This window comes from Amblyomma mixtum, chromosome 4, assembly GCF_055824585.1.
Source record: "Amblyomma mixtum isolate Tamu chromosome 4, ASM5582458v1, whole genome shotgun sequence".
Classification (NCBI taxonomy): Eukaryota; Metazoa; Arthropoda; class Arachnida; order Ixodida; family Ixodidae; genus Amblyomma; species Amblyomma mixtum.
This window is the reverse complement of record NC_143015.1, coordinates 16,178,313-16,199,003: the sequence shown is the minus strand read 5'-3', so window position 1 is coordinate 16,199,003 and position 20,691 is coordinate 16,178,313. Positions and strand designations below refer to the sequence as shown.

The 20,691-nt window shown below is 50.7% G+C and overlaps 1 protein-coding gene and 1 pseudogene across 1 annotated transcript in view; one reads left to right on the top strand and one right to left on the bottom strand.

Annotated features, from left to right (window-relative positions):
• LOC149345758 (uncharacterized) overlaps positions 1-20,691 on the bottom strand; it is a 59,862-nt gene that overhangs the window by 8,356 nt on the left and 30,815 nt on the right. Inside the window, exons 5-8 of the mRNA XM_089541195.1 lie at positions 15,142-15,263; positions 12,276-12,393; positions 9,870-10,043; positions 7,969-8,088 (exon numbers count right to left, since the gene is read on the bottom strand). Coding sequence (XP_089397321.1) covers positions 7,969-8,088; positions 9,870-10,043; positions 12,276-12,393; positions 15,142-15,263 — 534 coding nt within the window. The remainder of the gene's footprint in view (positions 1-7,968; positions 8,089-9,869; positions 10,044-12,275; positions 12,394-15,141; positions 15,264-20,691) is intronic.
• Positions 3,623-6,026, top strand: LOC149345760 (uncharacterized; annotated as a pseudogene).

The window sequence follows — 20,691 nt, the reverse complement described above, 5'->3', positions numbered from 1 at the left end:
GTTCTCACTAAAGGAAGCAATGACCTGGAAGAAGATACAAACACCTACTGTTCTCCAGAAATCTGAGGTACATACAATCAGCACAAGAGGAGAGGGTATGTAAAAACTGTAGAGCTAAAGATACTTTGGCACAACTAAGTATAGAGTGTGCCAGCTCCCCAGGGGCTGCGGACTTCAATAATAAAACAGCCTGAAACGATTTGCTGCGAAGCGAGGACCCCGCTACGGAGAAAAAAACTCATCAGCCTGGCGGCCGAGGCTGTGACCGACCAACGGCACCGTCGCCGGCCCGGTAGCCGAAGCCCTGGGTCCTCGGCCTAGGCTGAGGCCCACGGGGGAGCAAGCCACCGCCCTTTGGCTAAATAAAGTTGATCGAATAACTGAGTGACTAACCACCTTTCAACGGCTCTGTGGTGAATGTCGGGGACATGTCGAATCACCTGACCACGCTGTTACATTCCCCGTCCCTGACGGCGACGCCTATAGTCAGATAGCTGCCCTCGATTCGCCTTCTGCTGCCCCAACCCAAGATTCCTTTTCTGTTTTTTTTTCGCGCTCTATTGATGCCAGCCTTTCGCCAGCGCAACGCGATCAGCTCGTCGAATTACTTCCGTCAGTCCATCGACTTCCTGCACACATCGCTGGGTCGCACGTCTGTCGTCACTAACTGCATCGACACCGGCACGCATGCCCCTTTTCGCCACCGCTTGTATCGCGTGGCGCCCACTGAATGTGACGCCACTACCAAAGTAGTGGATGACATGCACTAGCCCGGTGTAATCCAGCCATCTCACAGCCCATGGGCCTCCCCCGTTGTTCTCGTGCCGAAGAAGGACGGATCCATCTGCTTTTGTGTTGATTACCGTCGCCTGAACAAGATTACCCGCAAAGAAGTGTATCCCCTTACCCTCATAGACGATGCCCTCAACTGCTTGCAAAAGCGGAATTCTTTTCCTCGCGGGACCTGCGTTCCGGATACTGGCAGGTGCCCACAGTGGCTGCTGACCGGCAGGAAACGGCGTTTGTCACGCCCGACGGCCTCTACGAATTCAACATCATTCCGTTCGTCTTGTGCAATTCGCCGACCACATTCAAGCGCATGACGGACACTGTTCTCAGCGGACTCAAGTGCCACACGTGTCTGTCTTACCTCGACGATGCCGTCGTCTTTTGTATAGACTTTTCGTCCCAACTGCTCCGCCTCGAGCGTGTCCTGCAATTTCTTGGCGACGCCTGCCTGCAATTGAACCTGAAGAATTGCTGCTTCGCTGCCCGGCGGCTTACCATCTTGGGCCACGTCGTTTCCAAAGAAGGCGTTCTTCCCAATCCTGCCGAACTTTGCGCAGTCGCCGAGTTCCCACGACCCACTTCCCTTAAAGAGTTGCTTAGCTTTATAGGCCTATGCTCTTGTTTCTGCCGCTACGTCCAAAATTTTGCTTCCATCCTGTCTCCTTTGACTGAGCTGCTTGCCGGGGACCCCAACCTCTCTTGCACATCTGCCTGTGATGCAGCCTTCTCAACGATTCAGCGCCTTCTGGTGTCCCCACCAATCCTTCGCCATTTTGACCCCTGTCAGCGAACGGAAATTCACACTGATGCCAGCAGCGCCAGCCTCGGCGCTGTTCTTGCCCAATGAAAACCCAGCTTCCCTGTACATGTCGCGTATGCCAGCCACACTTGCCAGCGTATGCCAGCCACACCAAAGCCGAAAAGAATTATTCCCAGACGAAAAAAAAGTGCTTGGCGATCATTTTGGATATCGAAAAGTTTCGACCATACATATATGGTCGCCCATTCTCATGTTATAACTGATCACCATACCCTTTGCTAGTTCGCTTCCCTCAGAGACCCCTCAGGTCGTCTTGCTCATTGGGCGCTGCGTTTACAGGAATAATACATAGAAGTCGTCTATCGCGCTGGCCGTAAGCATTCTGATGCCGACGCCCTATCGTGCTCACCTCATTCCTGTGGCTCGGCCTGCACATCTCTGGGCACCAGTGACTCCTCTTCCCTAGACACTGCCGACATGTCTTTTGAACAACGTTTCGACCCCTGGATCACTTCTCTCTTCGCTTTCCTATCTACACCATCTGTACGTCCGACGGCCCGGACTCACGACCGTCAAGCCCACCACTTTGCTAAATGGGATGGTCTGCTTTATCGCCGCGACTACCTCCCCGACGGGCGCAAATGGCTTCTTGTCATTCTTCGGCATCTTCGTTCCGACATATGCGCCTCCTTCTACACCGATCCCCACTGCGCTCACGCCGGTGCAGTCAAGACTTACTCACGCCTTCGACGCCGCTTCTATTGGCGGGTAATGTACCACTCCATTCGCCAATACGTTCGCTCCAGTCCCGAATATCAACGTCGCAACATGCCTCCTCGCCGTTCTACCTCTCCGCTGCAGCGATTGTCCTGCCCCACGCGCCCATTCTACTGCGTCAGCATTGATCTCTATGGTCCCCTTCCCATCACTACGGCTGGCCACCTCTGGGTCATCGCGGCGGTAGACCACCTCACCCGCTACGCAGAAACCTCATCCTTGCCATCCGCGTCTGCGTAAGTCGTTGTGTCCTTGGTATCCTCGGAGTCCCATGGTTTCCCTAACGAAATTCTCAGCGACCGGGGCCATGTCTTCCTCTCAGACACCGTCGAAGCACTCCTTCATCAAAGCCGCATCGTTTATCTATCTACAACGGCCTACCACCCCTCGCCATTTATGTTCCATCCGACAACTCAGATTGGGACTACATTCTCCCCTTTGTCACATACGCCTACAATACTGCCACACAGAGCACAACTGGCTTCTCTCCGTTTTTCCTTCTCTATGGCCGAGAGACCACCTGCACAATCGATACCATGCTTTCGTAACGCCCTTATGTGTCCGAGTCAGTGACCCTCTCTCAAGCAGCCACATATGCTGAAGAATTCCGCCAGCTTGCCCGATTTCTTGCCACGAGGACCAGAAACGAAGGAAGCACCTTCGATTCCCCACCCCTCCTTTTCAGTCCTATACTCCAAACTCACTCGTGATGCTTTGGGTTCCTTCAAGCGATGCCGGCCTATCAACGAAACTCCTTTCGAAGTACCAAGGCCTGTAAAGTGTTATCTGCCAGACCTCTCCGGAGAACTACGTTAATGAACCGCTTTTTCCGGCCCAGGATGCACGCTACCGTGGCTCTGAAACAGAGCAAGTCGACCGGCTCAAACCGTGTCACGATCCGACTATAGTGCGTGTTCCTTAAGTCGGCAGGATGCCTCCTTTTACACCCGAAGGTATATGTGGCGTGGCAGTCGCGCTCCGATTCGGTGCTGCACGAAGACGACGACCCGGAGGTCTGTAGCTGGCTTGTTCAACGAACGCTTGGCTAGGACTGTTGTCGGTGTCGGACTCGGATTCAACTGTGCTACAATCTCCTTTTTAATATATATATATATATATATATATATATATATATATATATATATATATATATATATAGATATTGTGATGCCGAGACAGCAAAGATGAAGTAGAGACGAAAGAAGCGGACGGAAAGAAGACGAGGAAGTGGGATTAAAGAAAGGCTAGGCACTTGAGCGGACGCTCACTAAGCGCGTCTCAGTGTCAGTCTTTGCAATGGCGCAGTCAACCAACGTCGGACCCGACCCGGACCTCGACGACCCGTCGCTCCTCCTTCGAAGCGGCCGGGCAGTCACACGGCCGGCTCCCTCGGCGCCTGGGACCCCTATTCCGCCCGAGAACGGCGTCCATGTCTCCTCGGCGGATTCGGCCTTGGCCCTTCTTCCCGAAGCCCTCTCAATCCTCCGGGAGTTATCTGCTTCTTTCACTGCAGCGCTTGGCCGTGCTTCACTGTCCTCTGGACACCCAGTAACGCCGGTACGAATTCCGGAGTTCCGTGGATTTTATGACGACGCCGAAGCGTGGATTCAAGTGGTCGACGCTACTGCCCGGCGTTTTTCCTGGTCTCCAGCCACCACGCTCGCCGTCGCGGAAGACCATCTCCGTGCTGCCGCCCGCGCCTGGCACCAGTACGAAGGCCGCCGCTACACCACTTGGCCGGCCTGGACCTCTGCCCTTCTTGCCGCGTTTACACCCTATGGCCAGTGCGCACGACGCCAAACTCACGACGATGAGAGCGCGGCGCCAGGCTCCAGATGGACATCGCCCTTTACAATCATGGTAAGGTACGTCTTCAGGCCTGGCCGCACGTGGCAGCAGCAGGCGTTGGGCTCTGAGGCGCCCATTGCCGCGGTGGAAGCATCCGAGCTCTTGCAGGTCCGCTCCAACACAATCGTCAGTCCGCCACCGCAGTCACCGCAGCCGACGAGCGGATACGCGTTCCTTGTGGTGCACCGCTCTCAGGTGACCGCCTCGCTCACCGAGGTGTCGGCAGTTCCCGGCCAAAGTGCAGCCAGCGCTCCTCCCAATTCCATTGGGAGCGCGGACTCCGTCTCAGCAGTGCCACCGTCCCCGCTGCTGTCTCGGCCGCCGTCTCATGGACCGATGAGGCATCCCAACATTCCGGCATCGACGGATGATGGGCACCGCTTCGGGCGGCCCGCGGCGCAGCCGCCTCCTGCAGGCAGTTCTGAATCCGTGACGCCACCTTCGCCACGGCACCCGTACTTCGCTAGCTCGGTGACGGAGGCTCCGGGCTCAGTGGTTATCAGCAGCGTCATCGGGTGCCCAAGTCCGAACAGTAATAGCCTGAGTAGCATGCCGCCTGGAGTGCGGTCGCCTGGGTTGCCACCTCAACGGATGACGGCCACTCCAGGACAACCGCGTCCCCTTCTGCCGGGACGTCAGTTTCATGAGCCAATTTTCCCAGACAACAAAATCCGGTGCCAGCCTGTTTCCAGCGTGGACTTAACGCGAAGAGGACCGCATCGACGAGGGTGACGAGGCCCTCAGCGGAAAGCGGACCTCTCCCGTGCCACCTGCTCGGCAGCCAGCAACTGCCAGGTCCCGCTCCGGACGCAGGCTACCAGTAGACCCTTCGCGGCTGCCGCCTTACCCGGGTTCCAGGGTCGGCAGCGGGCCATCAGTATCGCGCCTCCAAATGTTCCAAATCGAGCGAGGATTGGAAGCCCCCACGTCCCCTCCCGTTAGAGAGAGGCTGCAGCAGGACAGGCAGCTTGATGAGGATCGTGCAGATAGTCCGCCACCGGCGTCGCCCTTGATGCGTCGACGCAGCTTCGAAGACACCACCTTGCATGACGACCTCGCAGGGCCACGGTCGAGAGTCTGCAACTGTCCGGATACTGTCCTAATGTGCCGCGGCCCTCCACGCCGATCCACCAGCGGACGACTTCGGGGCGCCTATGTCAGGGATGCCGGCGATGATATGGACGACCTGTTCATGATCAGCAAGGGCAAGAGAAAAAGAAGGAAGAGAAGAAGGAGGAGAAGAAAGAAGAGAAAGAAGAAGAAAAGAAAGTGGGGGAGAAAAAACCAGAGGAGAAGGCTGAGGAAGTTCCGCCACCAGCCAAGCCTGCTCCTCCCCCTACTTCAACGCCAAATGACAGGCCTTTAAAACTCAACGCCTCCCCGTCGTGTTTGTCTTCGGCGGCCCCGGCTCCGGCAAGGGTACCCAATGCGAGAAGATAGCGGCCAACTACAGCTTCACGCACATCTCTTCCGGTGACCTGCTGCGGGCAGAGGTGCAGTCCGGCAGCGACCTGGGCAAGGAGACGAACGAGATCATGGCGACGTCCCACTGGTCACGGTCTTGCAGCTGCTGAAAGAAGCAACCAGGAAGAGCGTGGCGGCAGCCAAAGGGTTCCTGATTGACGGTTACCCCAGGAACACCGAGCAGGGTGACCACTTCGAGGCTGAGGTGTGCAAGTGCACCAACCTCCTCTACGTCGAGGTGAAGGATGAGACCATGAAGGAGTGGCTGCTGAAGCGGGGCGAGACGAGTGGCCGCGTGTACGACAACGAGGTCCGGGTGCGACGCAGCCTACGATCAACAGGGCGTCCGCAGTCGTGGCCGAGTGTGATGCCGAGACAGCAAAGATGAAGTAGAGACGAAAGAAGCGGGCGGAAGAATAGGAAGTGGGATTAAAGAAAGGCTAGGCACTTGAGCGGACTCTCACTAAGCGCGTCTCAGTGTCAGTCTCTACAATATATATATATATATATATATATATATATATATATATATATATATAAGCTGCCAAAAATAAATATTTTTGGCAGCTGATTGATCAATATACAATAAATGCCGTGGAGGCAATACGAGGCGCGTTCATCATAACTCACTACTATATATATATATATATATATATATATATATATATATATATATATATATATATATATATATTGGAGGACCAGTTTGTGAGGCTGAATTAAACCCTGTTATGTTTTTTTTTTCAATTTCTGGTGACTATATATAGATATATACAACATTACAGTCCAGAAGAGGATCTAAAAATCAGTTTCAGAAAAACTCGATGCTAGCATACAGCACCAAATAATTAGAACGCAAAAAATGTCCTTCTGGGCCAAACAAAGTTCTAAAACGACACGAAAACTTCGTCTATGAATTCAGCCTATCGAAACAGCGCAATAGCAATCGCTTCCCACCGTTAAAATATTCGTGTGTGGTGCAATGAGTGCGCACGTGAAAGAACCCCAGACCATCCACTTTACGGCGTTGTCGTAGCCAAAGTGCAGTTTCTAGGCATTAAACACTACAAACTGCGGTACCGTTTCTTAGTTTTGAGAGAAAAAAGGCAGTTATTTTTCCCAAGAGCAGTTTAAGTTCTTCCTAGTATATTTTTTCTTTTAAAGTTGCCCATGTTTATAATTACGCTATGACCAAGCCAAAGTAAAAGACTCCTTCACAAAGAGCCTAGGAAGACAGGCCATGGAACCTTAAATGCGCAGAATATGACGTAATGATTGCGAATAAATAGGTGGAATATCGTCCATTCTTCCAGGTTCATGGTATGATGAGTCGCTTGGATGAATGATATCTCCAGTAAAGGCGTGTCGCCAAGTTCTGTTCTTTGGATAAAACTGCGCCGAGCACGCGTACGAGGAATCCCATTACATCGACAGGTGAAATGTAGAAACTTAATTCAAAGAGCGGAGCTTGACGACACGCCTTTGCTTTCAGTCATCATTCAAACGACCCCGGTTGCCGTGAGCTAGAAGGAAGGAACGATGCCACCCATCTCTATATGCAATCATTACGTCGTATTCTGCGCACCGAAGTTTGGATGGACTGTCCTTTTAGCCTCATTGTGAACAACGAACCAGTACGGGTTCCCATACGTCATTTTTATGCGAAGCACATTACTCGCACAACCGAGCTCTTCCTTGCTGCGTCGCGCACGGCCGCGTAGCTACCACTTGACCTTCATCGGCGCACCACGTGATATGACGTCACAACAGCTGTGAAAGCTGGGGCCTCGTGCGCTCGCTAGCGGACGCGCAGCCTCCACCGGCGGCCTAACTCCCGCTCCTACCGCTAGGAGATACTGACGTCACGCAAAAGGCGACGCACTCGTTGAGTCAGTCGAGCAGCGAGATGTCGGCCAGGGAGAGGGCGGCTCTCCAGACCGCAAAACTATGCTTAACCATAAGCTAAGCCAGGCCATTTTTAGTTTGACTTGGTCAGTGGCTCTTACACTTTTACTTCAACAAATGCCTGACCAGTCTAACTTCCGTTGAAACCCTCACAATGATATTAACACAGCCCTGAGATGTTCTGATGGTCTTTCCTGAGCGAAAGTCATGTGTGGAACGAATCCACATTTCAGGCCGGACACTAGCACTCAGAAATACACGATGCTGCTACTTTGCTTTGAAGTCTGTGACGAATGTCTTTTTTGTTTATCTGTGACACCGATTATCATCGCGGCCGCAAAGCTCCTCCAGCAAGAACATGCTGCGTAGCCACACATGGCAACACACAGCCACTGCCACACACAGAACAGCTTGCGTGCTCTCACCTTCGCCTTCGCGGTTTTCGGGGTCTCCCACAGCACGTAATCATTCTCAGTGCCCTTAACGACGGCGACGTTTGTGTCCTTGTTCAACTCTTTCCTTTTGTTGTTGTCCGCGTGGCACGGCTGCAAGGATCAAGCTCTGGATGTGACATGCGTCGCCCAGCATAACACGGCACTAAAAGCGAGCACCGGAGAGTAACACGCGGCTAAAAAGAGATTCAGTGCAGCGCTACTGTGCACCTCCATCGCCAAGTGCCAACAGCGCATGCGCTGTTGATGGCAGGCAGTAAGCGCATATGGTTCCGGTATACGATACAGCTATGCCCAAACACTCCAATATTACACAGCCGGTGTTATTGGCCGCAACCTCGAGCGAGAACACTATAAATAAAAAGGAGTAATAAGGGAGTAATTTGACCTTTAGTGCACTCTGTTTCGAGCAAGAGGACCACTTACTGCCTATATAGCGGTGCTTACAGTGAACGAGTGTCCTTTAACCTACACTGAGCTAAACACGTACATACCTGCTTACCGTTGTGAACGTTAAGAAGCTGACACATTAGGCTCCTTCAGAAAGAACTCTTATGCTCCCAGGGAAGAACGCAGAGCTGCTTAAGAGCTGACTACTCAGGCCGTACCCAAGCAGAAGAAGCAACCGGCCGAACGTTGTAAATGGTTGTGCTTTCTCTGTGGTCCTTTGTTGGACCGCCTTTCGCCAATGTATTTCCAGTGTGGGGCCAATTAAGTGTGCTGCTTGGGTGTGAGCTTTGAGGTCGCGAATGGCAGTTTGTCAACTTGCGTCCTGTCAGTTTCTTCCTGTCAATTTCGATTTCGATGAGAACTCTCGTAGCGTCAAAGGCTGCTTTACAAGAAAGCTACCATCGTCTTCTTGACACCATTACCGACGCTCCTCTAGAGCTCCGATATTTGAGCGTCAGAATATGTCTCACTTGTGAAATGGTTCCTTTTCATGTCATCAAATTAGTTTTACCATCAGAAACAATCACGGGAGCAAAACTTCGACCCATGGTGAGCCAACATTTTCATCCGGTTGCTCTTCAAGTTTCCTAAGTTTTCGGTTCTAAATCCATGAGATTTCATCATTATATCTGGTCGCATCCTCAGTTCAGTGAGGATATTCGTTGAAAAATACCCCAAAAGTCTGGACAAAAGCACTTTTGAACGGGAAAGAATTTAAGGACGCACTTGTTTCATATACTGTAAGATTTGTAAGATTGCAGTCCTGTCCTGTTGTGTGTGTTGTCTTCGTTTTTTAGCGCCAGTACGCCTTTTGCGTAAACATGTATAGTGTAAGATTGTCAGTATAACAATCAATATGTCCCCAGATGCCAGGTGAGCAGGCTTGCATTCTTTTTTTCTATTAACGTTGTTGTTATCGGCAAAATCGTTCCCAACTGGTTTTCAATGCTAGTCTTAACTGCTCGATGCGAGCAATGGAAAGACCACAAACGAAAGATTTTAGAAAACCTTACAGTTTTCCACTATTGAAATTTTTTTCCCAAGAATGCTGGACGTGGAAGTGATCACAATGTCTTAATGCTAGCAAAGTAAGCGAACTAGCTGAAAGGAATGTAATAGGGGGTCTGATGTGCCGATTGTTTTCGGTATGGTGTAAGAACGTCCTGGACGCAAGGTTAATGGTTGAGACAGGTCAGTGTTGGTGTCGTCAGATATAATACATAGCCACTGCTCCGAGTAACATTTTTGTTTAGTGCACAGACTGTTCTTGAATAGCGCGTTTAACGTAATGGTGATCGTTAACGTCATAGCCATCATTGTTCACTAGTATTGTCTTGCTGCGCATAGCAGGCAAATTATAGGAAAACGGACCACTAAAAAGCAGAGATTCATGAAGCACTCAAGAGGAAACAAGCGACATTTACCACGTCAACGGACACCAGCACAGGCTGAGTGCATTGCTGGTAGGGTTCAAACTTGTTCAAGTCGACCTTTGACTTGTGGCTGTACGCCAAGGCTCCAAACTCCAGCGACACGCCGACGACGATGTAGTGGTCAGGGTACGGGTATGTTTTTTTGACCAGATCTTTAAACTGTCCCTGCGTATGGACAACAAAGAAAAAGAGTGCGGCAGAAAATCTTTCTTGATATTAACTCGGCGGCAGTCAAGGGAATGCTGATGAAAAATCTTAAAATATTCGGAGAGCACCACATCAGAATTCTTGAGATGTGGTTACCCTAGTATACAGAACGCACGAGATCCCCACAATTATACTACATCTCATAACTAACTTCCAGCACTACCAAAAGCAGACACCTCCTCAGCCAATCAGGAGGGCGCTTTAAACTTGTTCCGCCGCTCATAGTTGTCTATGTGTCGTCTGCTCGCGGCGTACACAAATATGGTACAAATCGACGCTATCAACGTACCATAAGCGTATACACGCTTACGTACATTAAACGCAAGCGTTTTGCGGGACGTTACGCCATTTGTCATACTCGTACGTTGAGTTCAGCGTATGCAGAGACACACAGGCTCAGCCTAGTGGCACCATTTAGTTGTTAGAACGGGAAGCATTTTTTTGTCACAAATCGACGGTACCCTTGAACATTAGAAGCATCAGAATCGTCACTAAAAAAAATGAGGAAATTTATTGTTCATGCGTTTCGTTACAAACGAGATGAGATGATGTGAAAGACCTGTGCTCCATTGTGAACGTAGTGAAAATGGCAGTAACAAGGACAAATTCAGTCCGAGGCGAGGGGTCCTGCTTAGAAGGTTACCACTATTTTGGAAAAGAATTTTTAGAGCCCACAAGAGATGCGCACTGTTAATTCGGGAAAGAGCGTACGTAACGAGAGCCTACGTTAAAGGCTTGATGTGAAATAGCGCTTGCCGCATGCGCCCTTTAAAGCACTGTATCCCATTACCCGTATGCCGACTTCATACCGACACTGTACTGTGCAGCGTCAGAACGACGCCTGTGCCCTCATCGCAGCTTTGGCAGCGCTGCGAGCAAATACAGAGATAGAATATACGGTACGCAGAATGAATTTCGTTATGAACAAAGGAAACAACGCAGTAATTTCTCACATCTCCGGAATAATTTACCCCGTGGCGATCTTTAACGCGCACTGATCCCATCGCTCCGCACACGGGATCGAACCCGGGAACTCCGGCTCAGTAACCGAGCCCTCCAACCACTGAGCCACCGCGGCGAGTGTACGCACAGAGCGTCGATTTATACTCCTTTCTAACCATACCTGTGCACGCCGCGAGCAGACGACACGTATACGACTCGGTGCGGAGATGCACATTTAACGCGCTCCTGATTGGCTGAGGAGGTAGTGGTGCAGGTTAGTTACGGAATAGAGTAATAGTTGTGTTCGCAGCCGAGCGAGTAGCCAGTCGGCCGCGTAGCTAGGCCGAGGAACAGAAGGCGCCAGCGAGAACGCGTACATGGCGAGCCTTCAACTTCCAGAAGTGCCGTATCGAACGGGTTTCGTTCACGCAGGTGCAATTCACGAAGGTCCGAAGAAGCGCGTTTCCGTGATAGCGCACAAACAAATCTTGTGGGGGTTGTTGCCAGGCAGTTACTGTCAGTGTGTAAGTCAGCAGAGGTTTTTGACGTCACATCAACACTTCCTACGTATACATATTCGACTTCCGCGTAGCACTTTGTCCTTAAGCATTTACTCCTCGCCCTGAAGCACACAACCTGGTGTGCACCTGGAAGGCTTTCCTTTGAAATAATTGTTCAGTCAGCTTTTCAGCTTTTATACACCCAAGGGCTGACCTGATTCCGTTTCCCACCGTCACACTTGTGTCGTTGCGCCTTCCTGCGCTCTGCTCTGCCGCTTGCTATCAATTATGCCGGAAAAACGTAGCCTCTCGTCGCTGCCTCTGCATTTTGCATCCACCATTCCGAGCGCAGAAGCTTGCTTATTGCCTGCTGCGGTTTTAAATACGAGTAGCTTTCGCACTTTTGCTACCAGATAAATCTGTGCAGCTACAGTACCCCGTTTATCTTGACAAACACGTTAGATCTGATACCCGAAGGCGACAAAGCAGCACACATAATCGGCCCAATGCTGCAGATGGGTGGTTTCACTCCGGGCCTTTGTTGGACGGGTCTCTTCCAATACATTTCCCATAATGGGCCAATTACTTGTGCTGCTTAGGTGCTTTGAAATGTTTCACTCACTGACACTGCGCCATTACAGAGTTAAGTGCATTCGCGATTTCCGAAGGTTACGTCTACAAAACGTATGCGTTTGAAGAGTCGTCCTTTGCGCTCGCTATTAGCGGAAATGTTTACGATTGCACTCACGAATGAGGTGTAGTATGAGTTCTTTGCCGTTATGACGGCCGGCGGGATCCCCACGCATTTGTTGTGCTCTGGTTGGCTATTGGTCGATGTTACAATTATCACTGTGTCCGCCTTGAAGCTGGAGAGGATGAAAAACACAGAATCATTGCCAGGAAAACGCATTCGGGTGCCACCTTATGCAAAGAAGCAGGTCAAAACTAAACTCAGAAAGAGCAGAAACTGCGAGGTACGAAGTTCTTGCAGTAATAAGTTCATACATTCATTCAGCGAAGGCACTAGATGGCGCCGTTGGAGAGAGGATATTTTGGTTGCGGCATTGGCGGTGATCCAGCTCATGTTTTGGAGGGATCTCCGTGAAGTCTAAGCCATGAGCTGAACTAAGCGAAACTTCACAGTCTAGTGCCGCACAAAGAAGCCTGCTCAAAACTGAGTTCAAATGAAGCTTGGGTAACCCCAATATTCAGTACATTGTGCTGCACGGCAATGCAGTCTTTTATTTCTTTTTATTTAAATCACACTGTAAGAATGTATTTAGGTGTTGACAGTGCGCCTGGTGGCGCGACCAGATCTTGTTCCCTGCTCCTTGCGCTTTTTTCGAACGCGGACAGATGAAAGAAAAGAAGTGTAGCGCAACCAAGACGTACACAAGAGAGGACCACACAAGACTAGAGCTAGTCGTGTGTACAAGTAAGCTAAAGCGCTCGTGTCCTGTCTTCACCTTACCTGTGTCTTGTTTTTCGCGCTACGTTTTTCGAAGATGCTAGTCGTGTGTGCTCCTCTCTTGTGTACGTATTGGTTGCGCTACAGTTCTTTTCTTTCAACATGCACCATCTAGCCCCCCAAAAAAGTTCTTCTAAAGCGGACAGATGGCGCCACACGATGGGGACTTGACTAGTCGCCGAGCTGCGGCGGCCGTAATGCAGGTGCTGCGCGATTGTTCGGTGCCGCGGCATGTACGTGCGATGATGCCCGCCTTGTAGAGAACATTGTTAACTTCGGTCAACTGGGGTTGTTTAATGCGCAAACGAAGCTAAAGGGCGTTTCCGCATTTCGACTGCATCAGAAATATTGCCTCTGCAGCCAGCAATAGAATTCGCGTTGTTGTGCCGCGTTGCAGAACGCCTCCACCGCTATATGAACGAGGACAGGGACAGAAAAGAAACCAAGGGACCATTTGCGACGTTTTAATGGCTAGTTCAGTGCACGTATCGCTACGTGAAGCGAAAATGGTTAGTGAAAATTCCCCTGGCATTCCTCCTACCATTCCTCCTGCCCAGCTCATCTTTTACGCCGACACCGACGATGCTGAGCTGTTCACTCCCTCAAGGAAAGAATGGCGTGCGCGCGCAGCGGTAAAATACACGACTCTCAGTTGAGAATAATTGCAGTGGGCATCGTAAAGGGACTTCCTTACCTCAATAATGTTGGGCCAAGAAATTCCCAACAAGCGTTCTAGGGCCCGGCAAATTACGCAGCTGCATATTTGTTATAATTGTTACCGGCATGTGCAACCGTATTCTGTGGCACCAAAATGTACAGCGGGTAGGAAGTGGCCACGAGATCGCCGACCGAAATTAATTGCTCCGTTAACATATGGCATGTACAGGGAATGCTCAGAACGTAAAATATTAAGTACCCGGACCAGTGCACAAGTGCACAAACCTTAGCATCACGAATGCCGATGAAGACGGAATTTGCGCTTAAGTGAGAAGGCGCCTCCAAGTTTCATGGTGGCAGAAGGGCATGTTCCTTGATCAGCTGACACGCATGATGTACTCCAGCCAGCTGTACGAAGTTTCTTTTGAGGGATCCATTATGGATTGGCGTCTTTTTGTTTCTCACAGCCAGTACCCGAGGGCAGTGCGACAGCGGCGGTTGCTGGCCTACTGCTTGCCTGCTTGGCACACGGGGCTGCGGACTGTCGTTTTCTAGGAGGCTTCCTTGAACTTGCCCGTTGTCTCAGATATTTTGAACATAAGGGAAAAGTACTGGGCGCAGCATTCGCCAACACCACCGGTTTCTTGGGTGCACTATAAGTGCTCTGCTATTGAACGCTGCGTAGTACGATTTTATATCGTATGCTAGGGAAAGTGTTTCACACAGTCGTGGTCGCTCGGTCGCAACATGCTATCTGCACTGAGGATTGCCTAGTGCGAAAGTTCTAGGCGAGCAGGCTCCGACGCAGCTTTGAAAAGTGACACTTGGTCCGGACAACTCTGGTGGCCCGATCTGAAGTTGGGTACCAAGCATGATCCCGTCTAGTCGGTGCCTAGACCCGCCTGGACCCCTCAGGTGTGCCACAGCAGCAACCAAAACATCACAGCAACTATGTACAAAGGCCGCGACGACCATCAACGGCGTCGGCCCGCACCATCACGTGCGTTTGCACAATGATCACTGCGGCTGCTTCCAAAGCGAGAGACAAAAAAGCGAATTCTAGCAAACGTTTTCAGTGCACGGTGTCTACCATAACGTGGGAGCAGAGAGCCTAACGTCCACACCTTGTGATGCACTTTGGCAGCACAAAACACGGACAAACACAGCCTTGAAATTTAAATGACAAGATGGGGGGGCGTGTCTCTCTATTTCTCAAGTTCCTCTCAGATTGCAGCTGCGAGTAAAATTATACTCTGCTCCTTGAGTGAATTTGCTTAGGCCCCTTCCTGATGACTTTATAGCCAATGTGCCATTGGAAGTTTTGAAGCATCTCGTCATTATACTATAAACGCAATGGAAACACAGCCGTCCTCTGGAAATAACCCTTCTGTGAGTGCACCGGAAATTAAAAAAAAAGGTAGTTGATTGCATAAAAAAAGCTCTCCCGTTAGTGTTGTCCGTAAGAGACGACAAAACCAACAACACTCACTTTTTGTCGATGACGGATTTAAATACGTTGGTGTACTGCTGCTTCACATTATTGCAATTGTATGTGCCAATGGCTAACACGGTCTTCTTTTTTTTGTCGCTTCCTTGTATATTTTTAAATTCCTGGAACACAAAAGGCAGACAGTTGGCGCGGTCAGTCCGCCTTTCTGGCAAGAGTACGACGCTGCGGTTCTGGACACCAAACTAAATTTAAATTATTGCTGTGTGCTAAATTGAAGCGCTTGGAACGATAGTGACAGTCTAGCTCAAAGCTGCGGAAGCGTAACTCTACGGGCACGAATTTACACAGTAGACGACGCTAAAGCACTGCCCTTCCAAGGACCTTTCTCTGCAGTGCACTGTTGCCCATTGCTACGCATCCCCTTCAAGCTGGAGGAATACCTTAAGCTTCTTAGCTATTCCATTGATGCCAGAGGTGGGCTTTCAAGCCGTTCTCGAACACCTGCATGCTGTTGTCTTCCCAAGGATAACTTAGCTCGTGTACTAAGCAGAAGCTTTCCAAAAGGAAAACTCGAAAAGTACATTTTATTTCGCCAATCTAAAAAATAAAAACATTTCGAGCAACCGCCGTCCACGGTATGCATGCAAGCACCTCAGCGCAGATAGTAAATAGCGCGCAGCAGACGACGCAGGGCGGGTATGCATGCCCTTGTGACCACAGCGATCAGAAGCTGAAAGGCTAGCAAGCAGTTCGCAAATCAAAAATTTCGTTTTAAATATATCTACCGCGCAGAATCAACTGCAACTTCAGCGAAGTGTAATTTAACGTGTTGGAAATCAAATACAATAAACCCGGGTATGCGCGAAAATAGGCTGTCATAGCCACTTCCAGCATCACCTCGCGCAATATGCACAGCTGATGCCTCGAATCATTGGGTCGACGAGGAAGGGGGGGGGGGGGTATAGGCATCTTGATTGGAGCTAGGCTAAATGGACCCTTCTTAATGCGAAAGAATTATTCCGCTATGTGCGCGGTTTCGTGTAAGCAGAAAGTGAACGCAAAACGTGTCGGCAGCCCTTACGTCGTTTTAGGAAGAGTTTGGAGTAAGAATGTGATAGATGATAAAAGGTTGATGCGCGTCAATTTTGACTCTATTGGAGCAATTAGTTAGAGGCGAAAAAGTCAATAAACCGTCGAAATAGCCACGGACGTTGACATATTAGTTGGACGTCAAAACAGCCTCACACGTCTAAATTGTGGGAAAATACGCAATCAAACCGGATAAAGTTTTGAAATAAAATAAGAGGTGATTAATTAACGTTAAACAATCAAACAACTCATTGGAAAGTGTCAGTTAACATAAAAATTAATTACAAACCATTAATTGAATACAGAAATGTGCGGGAAAAAGCTATACAACGGCTGCAAATCCGCTGGCGGCGAACCAACGTGGTTGTCTTGGTAACGCGTGACGTCATGCCGTCGCGTTGAAATAGGGTCACCGTCACATCAGAGGAGAGGTCGGCGGCGCGTGGAGGAACCTTCCAGAAAGTGCGTGCGCGTCGCCTCCGGTTCGGGCGCTTCCAGCACCGTTGCCAGGTTTGCTTACTTTAGGCCAAATTGGCTACTTTTGGGACATCCTGACGACTAAAATTGGAACTTGGCTACCTGGCTGCTCTTTAGCTACTTTTGAAGTCAAAGTTAGGACTGAATAATGGGCCTTTTTTTTTCGCCACTGGTCCGAGTGCATCTTTGCTTGAGTGCGTCAGAATTCCACGCGTGAACACCATTCATTATTCAGCGGTGCCTGCCCTCTTTGCTGAAAATTTACCTGTAATCATGGCCTAGACATAAAACACTTCTCACTGCTCTGTTCACTCGCTCCCGCTGCTGCTGCGTTCTCTCGCGCGAGACTCATCCTCCGCTATGCACTGCTCATATATGCAGGTTTCCTTAGAACCAGCCATAAGAAATGTCCCATCTCCGCTCACTCAATGCGCCTCAGCTAAATAGCGAAGTCACTTGCTACTTAGCTGACATGCCTTTTTTCCTCAGTTGACTATTGGTTCACAGCGCGTTGATCGACCGCACGTGCCAGGCTGACAGCCAGTTGCGTGATGCTGAGAATTAGTCGCGGTTAAAATTTTTCAGGGCACATGGCTTCTTTTTAGCCGATTGGAGGGAAACGGGGCAGACCAAAAAGTTTTGTATCGAAAGCTACATTGGCCACGAACTTGCGATTTCGCTGTGGCGCTGCTCCGAGGAGGCACAGAGAGCAACCTTCAGCCGTTGCCTAGCAACCGCCGCAGTTGGCGACGCCGCGCGCTCGCCGCACCATCTGGCATGACGTCACACCGCGCGCCTCACCGCGGAGCCGCCGCCGCCGTTTGGTATGACGTCACACCGCTTGCCTCGTCGTTGCGCTCGCCACCGCTTGCTTCGCCAGCTGTGTCGCATGCCTGGTAACATGTCGGAGGAATGAAAAGGAGAACTCGCGTGCGCCGCAACCACAGTTGAGGCAGCAGTATGGACGGCGACAAGTCTGCTAAGCAGGAGGAGGTTTGGAATCAACATCGGAACGAGATGACGAGGAAACGAATCGCCCAGGAAACAGAGGAACAGCGAGCCGAACGACTGGCTGAATATGCTGCCGTGAGCTTTCGCTACGTATATCCTGGCGTAGCTGAGCTAAGCCACTGCCAATTTTTGAAACGTTATAACGAACGCTCTTGGTATCCTACAGCGATATCAGGAGAGCCATACATACCCCATACATATACGGCTCAAAAGCAACCCCTAAAGGTACGAACACACTAGCGGCAAAACGCGCCGCATGCCGCTGGCGGCGCCACCCCCGCCGCGAAAGGGACGGCCACACTCGGCGGTAAAGAGTCGCCGCCGCCCAACGCTCCCTTCGTGACAAAGCGGTCGAGGTCCGCGATTCTGCAGGAGCGCTCGCGTGCCGCCGGCGGCGTGCCGCGCGCGTTTTGCCGCCAGAGTGTCCGTACCTTAAGCCATGAAAAAATTTGACCAGGGCTGTGCTTTCTATACCTTCAACCCAGAGCAAGTGCACATGGCGATCAGTCTGTTTTTGCGGTCTGTTTTTGTGAAAAAAAAGATGAGAGGAGAAATCTGGAGGAGGAAATAGGCGTATCAAATCACGCACTTGTTTGCCAAGCAGTGAAGACATTTCGTGCAAAAAGAACGCCACGCATGTCATATACGTATGATAATTAAAGCTGTTATGATCCACAAATTATTCCTCTTCCGGAGAGAAGAAAAACTGTTCTGGTTACGTGATTACTTTTGCCACACATTCTCTCCCTTCAGAAATTGGTCGCGCGTTTCTGTGCTTCTGTCAATGATTTTCATTATTTTCTTTCATTTAATAGCGATACTTCACTTCAAAGCACGGTGCTCCAAAGTTATTCGCATCCATTGTTACCCTGCGTCCTAAAAGAATTATAAATTTCTTGCGACTTTTATGCTCGTGGTGACGATTTTCTGCAGCCTTGGCGCCCTGTTTGGCTTCTTTTGGCACTTAGGGGGCACGTTGGCTACTTGTTGGTTACTTTTGTGATTTTTGTGGCACTTTTTCGAGTTTAGGACCTGGCAACCCTGCGACAGGCGTTGCCTTGCCGCCGTAGAGTGCGCACGTTTCTCTCGTTGGCGACGAATGGTGCGGTAACTCATTGTTGTTGGGCGTACGCAGCGACTCTGCGGGCAACGAATGCGCATGCGCAGAACGCTGCGTATCTCGCAGAGTCTTGCGGGCACACGCACAACAAACCATAGCTTGGGCGCGCTGCGGGCACGTTACGGGATGAGTTGAATAGATGGCGGCGCCCTGCTCAGCCGCTTCGGAATAAATACATGTCGCCGCTGGATTCGGCGACGTGATAAGTCGCCCAAATGGTAGCGGTGCGCTTTTATTTCGCACACACTCGCCTATACGTAGAGGTATAATCGATAACTAGCACCTTGTTTTTCAGAAAATTTGGCGATTTTCAAGCTCTGAGGCCTACCTAGCAACGACACCTGGCAAAGCAGTTCTCTTGATTTTAGTCAGTTTTTACATTTTCTTTATCTGCATGGTTTTTAGTTTAGGAATAAAAAAGGCAAGCATTGCATACACCGTCTTTACCAGGAATAACGTATGAAAGTTCCTTCAAACAAGCGTTGATGTGCTGTGATGTCTTGTCACTAGATGGCGCTATGTTTACACGTGCCACTGAGGCACTCTACTGCATGGCCAACTAAAGGTGTAGTGTTTACGCTATTTACAGCGTACGCAACGCAGTAAGCGGTACGTAAGGAAGATTGCTGCGTGCGCCCCACTAAGCGTCAAAGCCAACTCCACCAATTCCACCATAACGTCCGCAAAAAGGAAACGTGTGAGGGAGAACGTAATACCGTAGCGAAGCGTTTGAAGCGTGCGTCGTAACATAGGACCTCTTTCCTCCTTGTTTCACGCCCTCCATTATCCCTTCGCTTACGACGTGGTTCAGGTGTCCACCGAGATATGTGAGACAGTTATTGCGTCATTTCATTTCCTCAAAAAACAATAGTTCATTTTCGCAACATAAGTGAAAGGAACCCCAGTCACTGAACACTCGCCTCCGAAAACATGCCGAACCAAGGCGTTTGAAACGTGCTCCACAACGGACGCCAAGAGAACCCCAGTCGCCTGACTCGCGCGAGTCCCAAGTGAAGCAAAGAGAGGTGACAAGTGTGGAACAGGCGTCAGTGCTTTCGCATTCCCCCAATGCGTGTCCCCGCAGTGATCTGTCACGTTTTTCCACGCAGCAGCACTGTGCCACGTTCAGGAGCGACACCGGCTTACAATCCAGGTGCAAGGTTAGGCGGCGAAGCTGAAGTCACGAGCTCGGTGTTGAGCGCTGGCCAGTCGCACTTGTAAGGCGAATGCCTTTAATGCCTCATCGCTATCCACAGAAGGTTGTCACCAGAGATGTCACGCTTCTGGAATCGTGCCCACTGTGGCCTCTCCTCCGCGCAATCTCCTCCCTTCCTTAACAACCGGCGCGCCGATGGGGGGCGCGGCTGTGCATAGCAACCGTGATGTCACAGAGTAGCGGTAGAACGAGCGCGCGCGTCGGCGGTGGCAGCTACAGGGCTGCTCCTTCGCCAGACATCTCGTTGCAGTCGAGTGAGTGAGACGCTTGGCTCCGAAGCGGCCCAGTGATTCAGCGCCAAGCGGTTCGGGGAAGCGGCAGTGGGTTGACCACAAGGCTTTCGCCAAGCACACTTTAGAATTTCCAAAGTGCCTTCGGTAATTTTTTTACGGGTCCCTTTAGAAGAGAGTTATATCGTAGCACGACCCGCCATCGGCAACCATGAGCAGAACGCCCTTTACGGCGCCACATGGCGCCACGTGCCCGTAAGCTGCGTGGGCGCCTGCCGCATCGCCACCAATCAGCGCGTACGCAGCGTGGCCCCGCCGAAGCAGACCACGGCAGCGGATCGCGGATCACGCTATCTATACTGCGCATCTCTCCACTTTCTCCGCTCTTATGACTCTCTTATGCAAGGCAGCACGGTTGTAAAACATGCTGAAGCTGGGAGGATGGA